Source organism: Felis catus, chromosome D3 (assembly GCF_018350175.1).
Source record: "Felis catus isolate Fca126 chromosome D3, F.catus_Fca126_mat1.0, whole genome shotgun sequence".
Taxonomy (NCBI): domain Eukaryota; kingdom Metazoa; phylum Chordata; class Mammalia; order Carnivora; family Felidae; genus Felis; species Felis catus.
Genome location: NC_058379.1, coordinates 254,500 through 264,406, shown reverse-complemented (window position 1 = coordinate 264,406; position 9,907 = coordinate 254,500). Strand labels below are relative to the sequence as shown.

The window sequence follows — 9,907 nt, the reverse complement described above, 5'->3', positions numbered from 1 at the left end:
GAGGCTGCTGGGAATTGTAGTTCGCTCTGCCCCGGGGTCGCGCTGACGCATTTCCGGTGCGTCCCTTACGGTCGCGGTTGGCTGGGCCCCGGCCCGAAGAACCTTGTTTCGGGGTCTGTGTCAGTTTCCCTTCTCGGTGGTGACCGGAGCCCAAGTGGGCTGGCCTCGTCTTCCCCGGGGGCCGTGGCCGAAGCACTCGGGCGGCCGCCGCAGAATCAGAAGGGAGGACAGAGCCAATCTGACTGCAGCTCCAGGAGGCGGAGGCAGCCAGTCTTCCCCGAGTCCCACGGCCGCTCGCGGAGGGGTTAGTGGAGCCGGACGCGCCCAGTCCCTTACGTTTCCAGGCAGCGGGACTGTGCAGACCAGTGTGACCCTGCTCCCTCCTGCCCGGACTCGGAACAGCCGTCCGATCGCGGCTGTGTTGGCAAGGGGCGCGTGGGAGGCGGGGAACCGCGTGGCTCCGCGGGGCAAGCAGTCTCGCCGGCGGGAAGGGCGGGTGCCGGGGCCTCGAACCCTCCCTCTTTGGGTGCAGGAGGGTCTCCCCTGCTTGAGGGTGGGAGGGGCGGGGAGACCCTTCACGATTCTTTTTCCTCCGGGCAGCCCTCGGGTCCTGCCACCACCCGCGGGACGCACAGAACTGACCGTGGGGATGGCCACCAGGGTCCGGACAGCTGCCATCTGGGTGAGTAGGGGTGTTTCTCTCCTTTCTGAAAAGCGCTCCCTGAACTCCGTCTTTAGCAGGGTGAGAGTTGGTCATGAGCTCCCTCTCCCCTCTCCCCTTCCAGGACGCAGGGCCTCCTTTAGAGGATGTTAGACTGTCCAGGAATACTTGGCCATTAGACTTTTTACAACTTTCAGTTTCCTTTCTGCCCATTTTGTATCCTGCGATTTGAGTTAAACAAAGGGTTATCATCTCTCGTCTCTTATATCCAAAGTATTTGAGCCTCATTTGAGAAATTCGGCACTCGTTTATTCTCTTATTCAACAGTTTTTATTGTCTTGTGTTTCTTGGACCCGGAGTCAGGTGCTAAGAGTGCAGAGATAAGTTGTTGTCCTGCTTTGTGAGAGCAGAGGTCTGGTGGGGCTGGTGGACAAGAGAACCTGGAGGCATAGTGACAAGTTTATAGGTACTCAAACAGGCTGCACAAGTGCATGGGGACACAGCAGAAGGTCAGTTTTGGAGGTGAGGGTACTCCAAGAAATGCTTCAGTGATTAATAAGAGATTCTTAACTGAGGTTTAAAAGGTGTGAATAAGGGACTGAAGGTCAGCCTAGGAAAAGGAGGCAACATGCAACTTTGAGAGGCTTGAAATGACTTAGTATGCTGGTGAACTTTGATCACTTTAGGGTTGCTGAGGGTTTGCAGGTAGTGGTGAAATATAAAGAAATGAGGTCAGGGGCACCTGGGTGGCTCAGTGGTTACCTGTTTAACTCTTGATTTCGGTTCAGGTCATGATCTCATGGTTGTGAGATCAGGCCCCGTGCTGGGCATGAAACCTGCCTAAGATTTTCACTCCCTCCCTCTGTCCCTCTCCTGCTCTCACGCATGTGTGCATGCTCTCTCTCTCTCTTTATCTTTCCATCTTTCAAAAAAAAAAAAAAAAAAGAGGCCAGAGCCATAGGCAGGGACCAGATCATAGAGGGGTTTGAAGATCACCTTAAAAACTTGGATTTTATTCTCTTGGGGAGAGAGATTTATTGGAGTGATTTCTCAAAGGACTTTGGGTTGGAGTAGTCTGCAGTGGGCCAGAGAAGACAAGGGTTTAAGTAAACTAGTAGTGTTGAGAAGAAAGATGGTAAAGAGGCAGAAGTGAGTCATGGGGATAGAAGGTATATCTCTATGCTAGCACGTAGGGAGTGTTCTCAGTGGTATTACAGTAATGTGTGCTGACAGTGGCTATGCTTGTGGTGAGCACAGCATCACACAGACCTGTCGAATAACTGTTGTACACCTGAAACTAATGCAGCATTGTGTATCAACTCTCCCTCAATAAGATAAATTAGTAAATAAGCCAGTTAGGAAAATATGTAGAAGAGACTAGTTTAAAAAGGGGTGGGGGGGCAGAAGCATCTGGATTTGGTAACTAGTTGGGTGCTGGTTGTGAGGGAGACAGGAGAGCCAGGGATGGCTGCTGGAATTCTGCTCTGGGGGCCTGGGTTGGGAGTGGTAGCGTTCCTGGAGTCAGCAAGGACTGTTGGAGTTGTTTTGGGGGCTGGGGGGTGGACTTTTCTGTTTTATATGGATTGGACTCTCCCCTTGTTGAGGGCAGGTGAGTAAGCGTGTGTCTCAGGAGAAAGATCCGGACAGGTTGCACTGGTTAGGCATGGCCACATTAGCTCAAAGAGAGTGGTCAGGATGAGGAGTGACGAGGACAACGCCCGGGGGTTGACGTGGGAAGGTAGCAGCGGAGGGGCTGGAGACTGGGAGGGAGCCCAGAAGAGATGAGAGAAAACAAGAGACCTGTGTTTTAGAGTTAAAAAAAAAAACCCTCAACACTGGTTGTCATGTGAGAGGCGTCCCGGGGGGGGTCAAGTGACCTTAGGTCATAAAAGTTTAAATTGGATTGAATGTGATGGTAGTGGTGTGTGTTGCTGGTAACATTTCCAGAACAGAGTGTGAGTGTGTCTGCACGTTCAGCAGGGAAGGAAGGTAAGGGAACAGCAGGTGGCTGCAGAGACGGGAATGGGGACGGTGATGTAGAATTGAGGCAGTCGTGCCGCTGCAGTGGGAAGAGAGTGGGAGCTTGGGGACAATCCAGTGAGATACCTTGGTACAAAATCAGTCTGAAAATAAATAGGTTTCCTACTTATAAATACTTACCAATTTAGGGAATACAGTGAAAGAAAATATCCTCTTTACAGTGGCAAAAGATAAAATTGCTACAAACCTAAAACATGTAGAGGACTTGTGTCTGAAAGCTTTCCAACTTTGCTATTTAACATTTACACGGTGTTTACTATGTCCTAGGCGTGGGTCTAAGCACTTGACACACGCAAATCAGGCTCCCAGCTCTGAGTTCTTAACGTGACAGTATTCACCCTTTCAAGATAAAGAGCATCCTAATAGATAGAAACCATACACTTCGGTTTTTGAAATGTTTGCTCCTTTTTTCATTCTCTGGGTATTTGCTGAGCACCCACTATGTTCCAGGCCCCCTGCAAGGTCCCAGCCATGTGCTGTTGAACGAGACTGACAGAATCCATGCTCTTGGGGAGTTTGCATTCTGGTGGAGGGAGGCAGATGACAACGTAAATGGTGAAGAAACTACTCAAGTAAAGAGAAGATGTCAGAGTTGAGTTACACGTAGAATTAAAACTGGTAATGTCAAAGATTGGGTGACTGGAGAAGGCCCCACTAAGGAGGTGACATTAAGTCAAGGTCTGAGTTCCAGGAGCAGGTCAGCCGTGGCAGGAGGATGGTCATGAGGTCGGAGAAGTCTTGTGCTTTTGTAGCATGGAAGGAAGGCCTGGGTGACTGGGGATGTGGGGGAAGGGAAGGGAGCAGACACAGAGCTGGGCAGAGTCCAGATCAGGCTGGTAAACTATTGTGTTACGAAAGGGGTCCACGTGACATAGGTAGGTTTTTCAAAGACCCTTCTTGCTGCTGAGTAAGGAACGGTTGCAGATGGGCAGGAGTAGACACAGTGGTAGGAAAGGGGTGGCCAGTTAGGTCACGGCAGACGAGAGGTGGCGGAGGTTTTTTCTAGGAGGGTAGAGATGGAGAAACGGGACAGACTAGAGGCCGTTTGAAAGTAGAGCCCTCTTTCCTGAGAACCACCTGACGCTTTCATTTAGCCCGTCGACGTTTTTTCAGAATGACTTATTTTCTTTAAGCAGTCCTGTCTTTTTTGCCATTCCGACCGAATTTGGTAATCAGTGTTTACTATGTGTGAGACGTGGTGCTAGGTCTTGTGTAGCTACGATTTAATGCCTTTAGTCAGGAGCCAAGTTATACCCTTGGTCAGTGTCGACTCGCGATTTGAACTCAGGTTGGTGGCTTTATCCCCGTTTCCTTGGCCAGTGTCCTCTACTGCTTCAGGATGTAGGCTGGGAATTTCTCAGGACACAGATTCCAGCATTCTGAGCCCTAACGGGAATTACTGTTTACCTATGAAGGGTTACTTCTCAGCTCCTCGGACCCCGAAGATGGCAAAAGCGAGACCAGTGAAGTATGTGGCTGTGCCCTGGGCAGAGTGGGTGGGTGTGGCCCAGTCTCTGGGGAATGATTGAGAGAAACTGGGTTTCTTTCTTTCCTTTTTTTTTTTTTTTTTTTTGAGAAGAACACTTCTTTTAATTATTTTACTTATTTTGAGTACATAATTGTGGGTGTCCAAATTAGACAATTTTTGGTACTTCCTTTACCGTAGAGCCACATTGCGGACCCTGCACTGTTTTCTGCCAGTAAACATAGCATGCCGGGTGCCTGTGACTGTGTTTCCCTGCACCCCCACTGCCTGGCACCTGCCTAGAGATAGTGCCTGCGTATGAAACACGGTGCAGATGAACTGGTATCATTGAGACAGCTGATTTCTTACAGGATTGAAGCAGAAGTGAGGGATCTTCCTGTTACTGTGTTTCATTTTTCATTCCTTTACTACAACTACACCTGTTTTTCCTATTAAAGGATGTCCTCAGGAAGTACCTTAAAATCATCTTCTACCTCGATTCATATATCTTTTCAAAATAAAAATGTGTCAGACTGCATACCATATAGATAAAATATATATAGAATTTTAAATGGGCTAGTTTTCAAAGTAATAGACTCAATTTAATGTAAGATTGCTCTGCTCAGAACTCTAGAAAGTATACCTTCAAAAGATCTATCTTTTGATCTTACTACAGTCTGGATCTTAGAGGCATTTTGTTTGTTCTGGTTTAGTATTTTACTTAAAATATTTATCACAGGGGTGCCTGGGTGGCTCAGTTGGTCAAGCTTCTGACTTCAGCTCAGGTCATGACCTCATGGCTTGTGAGGATCAGGTAATGATCTCAAGGCTCATGAGTTCGAGTCCTGCATCAGGCTCTGTGCTGATAGCTAGGATCCTGGAACCTGCTTCAGATTCTGTGTCTCCCTCCCTCTCTCTCTCTCTCTCTTTTTTTTTTTAATTTAAATATATTAAATTTATTGTCAAATTGGTTTCCATACAACACCCAAACTGGGTTTCTTTCTAAACATAGATTACCTCACTCAGGGATGGGCTAAAAGCTGAAAGTGTGTAATATGCAAGAGACCCCGGAGACCCTTCCCCTGACATATATCCTGGGCCCATATTCTGGGCGTCTTATGGGTATCAAGGTGATACTTAGTAACTAGAAGACTATTTGATGAGTATGAATTCAGAGCAAAAGGAGGTGAGCATCGGAAGTAACATTTCACTGAGGCCTTGTGAGCCTCTAGATCCCTGTTTCTTTCCTCTGAGGATGCTGAGCACTTACTGGCAGGTTTTGTTTTTTCACTCACTTTTGTTTGGCTCCTTTCTTCCACTGACTCTCCCCCGCCCTCCCGCCCCTTTAAATATGTTATTACAAATTCGAATCCAGTGAGTCTCCATTCCTAGGGGCTTGGAAGGGTTTTCTATTTCTTTATCTCCAATAGGAGTTGACTTATTTATACCAGTGAACTTTGTCTCCGCGGTTCTCCAGGACCTCTGCTCCCGCGGACCCCTGTCGGCCACCATCACCGGCAAGACAGGCTAATATTCGTAGTTTGTAGTGCAGCGAGTTGGGGATTCCAAACTAATGTGAGCTGGAGCGTGGGGGAGGGAAGGGAATTCTGCCAGAAAGGCCTTTCTGAGAAAGGTTGGCTGGTGCCCCTGTGTATACTGAACCGTATGTGTTTAGCTTTCCCCAAACTGATCCTTTTGGGGAATTAAAGGTTAAAACGTGGCAATGTTCATTCACTAACTACCCTTACTGACACCCCTTACTAAACACCTGTTTATATTCCAGGTACTGATTTGGCATGAGGATATACAGGTCAGAGACAGCCTGGCCCCAGAGATCGCACGTCTTCCAGGAAGTTCAGAGAGGGAATAGAGTGCAGTGCGGGCAGCCATGGGATTGGAGCTGAGGCAGAAGGAGGCCCAGGGAGTGATGTTTGACAGCGTGTGCTCTCAAAGGATCTGTAGAATTGGCTATGTGAAAGGAGGGGACGGTACGGTTTCAGAGAAGGCTGCCTGTGCATGCAGGTGTTGGCAGCAGTAGGGAAAGGGGGAGTGGCAGGGACAGTCCTGGAGCTCAGGCGGAGGAAGACCCCAGTTGCTGTGTCCTTAGCTGTTAGGAGCTTGGAGGGGAGAAATGATTTAAGTTGGTGGCTGGTTTGAATTCAACCACCCCTCCTTAGCTGGCCGTGAGCAGGCTCCTCGTCCTCTCCAGACAGCTCCAAAGTACATTTTCCTGATGCGTTGAGCCTGTAACGGTTGTGGAATCACCTTTATTTCTGGGAATTCGTTTTTGCCTTAAAGTCTGTTTTATGTCCATATAGCTGTTGGAGCACCTTTTGGTTGTTTGCTTTATCTTTTGTATCTTTGTATTTTAGATGCGCCTTTTTAAAATTCACTGCTTGTTTTAATCTGTCGATCTTTTTATTTTAACTGGAACACTTTATGATTAATGTAATTACTGATATGTTTGGGTTTAAATCTACCATTTTACTTGCTTTCTATTTGCTGTACTTGATCTGGGTTTTTTAACTTTTTGTTTTTTCTTCTTCTGTCTTGCCTTTATTCTTTTCCCTCTCCATAGAGGTTTGGGAGTTATACGTACAATTTATTGCTTTAAAATTAAAGAAAACACTTAATGGCTACTTTCTGGATAATTTCTTCTAATTTGTCTTTTGCTTGACTAATTCATTCTAACCTGCTATTAAACATATTTTGATCAGAGCTCCTGGGTGGCTCAGTCGGTTCAGCGTCCGACTTTGGCTCAGGTCATGACCTTGCAGCTCGTGGGTTTGAGCCCCATGTCGGGCTCTGTGCTGACAGCTCAGAGCCTGGAGCCTGCTGCGGATTCTGTGTCTCCCTCTCTCTCTGCCCCTCCCCCGACTCTCACTCTGTCTCACTCTCCGTCTCTCAAAAATAAATAAACAAAAAAAATTTAAACACATTTTGGTTAATATATTTTTTCCATTTCTAGTAACTCTTTTTCTTTTTCAGATATGCTTGCTAAATCGTCATCTGATTCCTGTCCAAATTGGAAAGTTTGCCTTTGTCTCCTTGAATATAATACGTTTGCTTTATAGTCAGTGTCCATTGATTCCAGTGTCCATTGGCTTTGATTGTTTCTTTCTGTTGTTTGTTGACTTTTGTTAGTTTTGTTTCTGTCATCTTGTTTTCTGAAAGTTTCATTATTTGGTGTGCTGGTCACTGTGCTTGAAAAATTCTTTTAAGGAAAAGGTTAAGGTACAGGATGAAGGTACCTTACTCTAGATGTGCATATAGTTTTGCTTTTTTCCCCATCTGCTTTTTTTTTAAGTTTATTTTGAGAGAGAAAGAGAGCGTGCATACGAGCAGGGAAGGGGAAGAGAGAGCGGGACGGAGAGAATTCCAGGCAGCCTCCAGGCTCAGCATGGGAGCCTGATGCAGGGCTTGATCCCACAACCTCACACTATGAAGTCATGACCTGAGCCGATATCAAGATTTGGATGCTTAACTGACTGAGCCACCAGAGTGCCCGCCCCCCCCCCTCTGCCCGCCCCCCCCCCCCCAATCTGCTTTTGAGCACTGTCAAGGGCAGCTGCTTCACTCTTGTCCTGAATTTGTAAGGAATGGCCAGGTACATGCTTAATTCTTTCCCAGGGTTCCCTCAGGAGTTGTATCATAGTAACCTGTGTTGGTGACTACAAGGTGTTTTTTGTTTGATTTTCTTATTGTTAATTTGAGTATGATTAAGAAATTCATAAATCTTAATATATTCAGTTAGTTTCAATCAGTTGCAGTCCTTATTCTTTTAGAGGATTACATTGCCCCAGCTTTGGCCAGAGGAAGCCTCTTCAGCTTGGCCCTGAGCTCTTTTGAAATGACTCTGTCAGTGTGTTAGTCTGGCTTCCTCACTTTTGGGCCCAACAGGACATTCTAGGCTCATCTGATTATTTCCTGTCCCAGATCTGGAATCAACCTTTCCTCCTGGGAACCAGATACCTTTTGGTAGGTTAATATGCTCTGCGACCACAACTGATCCTGGGTGTCATTGCTTCTAGGCCGTTTCACTAGGCAGACTTAGGAATCTTTGGAAAGGAAAAAAAGCATGGTTCGTATTGGTATTTCCAATTTAAATTAGAGTTTTCCCTTTTTAAAAATTGCTAATTACTCTCTCTTTGGTGGAAGTAATCAAAGTGTTCACTGAAAGAGAAATGGATAAACCAAATTGTGTGTGTGTATGCACGGGCTGATACAGATACACATGGAACATGATTCAGCCTTAAAAAGAAAGGAAATTCTGACACCTGCTGCAACATGGATGAGCCTTGAGGGTACTGTGTTTAGTGCAATAAGCCAGTCATGGAGGGACAAATATTACATGATTCTACTTATATGAGGTTCCCAGAGTTGTCAAAATCAAACCGAATGTAGAGTGATGGTCGTCAGGGGCTGGGGGAGGGGAGAGGGGGGAGTTATGTTCAGAGGATACAGTTTCAGTTTTACAGATGAGAGGGGTTCTGGAGAGGAAGGTGGTAATGACTATGTAACACTGTGAATGTACTTACTTCCACGGAACTGTACATTAGAAATGGTTAAGATAAGTTTTATGTTATGTGTATTTTACCACAATTAAAATTTTTTTTAAAAAGATGAACTTTGATTCTTAACCTTACACAGTACCAAAAAATGAATTCAAAATGGAAAATAGACTTACCTGTAAGAGCTAATGCTGTACCACTTCTGGAAGAAAACACATAGGAAAATATTTATGACCTTGGGTCAGGCCATAGGTCTTAGCTATACCTCCATTACCACAGTCTACAAAAAAAGAGAAAACTATTATATAGAGTGTGCTTTGAAGTTATAAATTGGACTGCTACATCAAAATAAAAAGCTTTTGCACTTCAAAGTCCCTTCTTTCAGCAAATGAAAAGACAAGTCACAGACTCTGAGATAATATCTGCAAATCATATGTCCAGCACAGGAATGTATTCAGAATATGTAAACTCAGAATATATAAACTCAGTATGAAGACAATCCAATTTAAAAATGGGCAAAGGATTTGAGCAGACATTTCACCACAGAAGATGCATAGATGGCAAATAAGGACATGAAAAGATGCTTACCATCATTAGTCATTAGGGAAATAGAAATTTCATCGTGATGAGGGATCACTCTGTACCCACTAGAATGGCTGTAGGCAGAAAGGCAGACAATGAAAGTTAGAGAAATTAGACTTTACAGACTGCTGGTGGGAATATAAAGTGGTACAGTCACTTTGAAAGGATTTTGGCAATTTCTTTAAAAAGTTAAATACAGGGGCTCCTAGCTGCCTCGGTCAGTAGAGCATCTGACTCTTGATCTCTGGGTTGTGAGTTCAAGCCCCGCGTTGGGTGTAGATCCTACTTGAAATAAAAAAGTTAAAAATAAACCTACCATGTAACGCATGAGTTCATTTTCTAGGAATTTATCCAAGATAAAGGAAAAATTATTTACGCAAAGACTCGTATGTGAATGTTCATGGCAGGATTATTCTTAGTAGCCCAAACTGTAATCTAAATGTTAACTGATGGATATATCGACAAAGTGGAATACTGTTCAACAATAAAGGGGACAAACTATTGGTACATGCCATAACGAATAAGCCTCAGAGGCATGATACTAAGTGAAACACGCCATGCACAATATATAGCATGACCCCATTTATATGAAATGCCCAGAGAAAGCAGGGCAGCGGTTGCCTGGGGGTTGGTGAGAGTGCCCTGGCT

The 9,907-nt window shown here is 45.4% G+C and overlaps 1 protein-coding gene across 4 annotated transcripts in view; it reads left to right on the top strand.

Annotated features, from left to right (window-relative positions):
• Positions 1-60: 60 nt before the first annotated feature.
• ZNF268 (zinc finger protein 268) overlaps positions 61-9,907 on the top strand; it is a 49,912-nt gene continuing 40,065 nt past the window's right edge. For 2 of the 4 annotated variants that reach the window (XM_045042165.1, XM_045042164.1), the window contains exons 1-2: positions 61-304; positions 601-682. In XM_045042165.1, the coding sequence (XP_044898100.1) occupies positions 650-682 (33 nt within the window). In that variant the 5' untranslated portion in view covers positions 61-304; positions 601-649. Of the gene's footprint in view, positions 305-600; positions 683-9,907 lie in introns of those variants that run through there. The other 2 variants (XM_006938318.5, XM_023241210.2) reach the window with 2 other exon arrangements.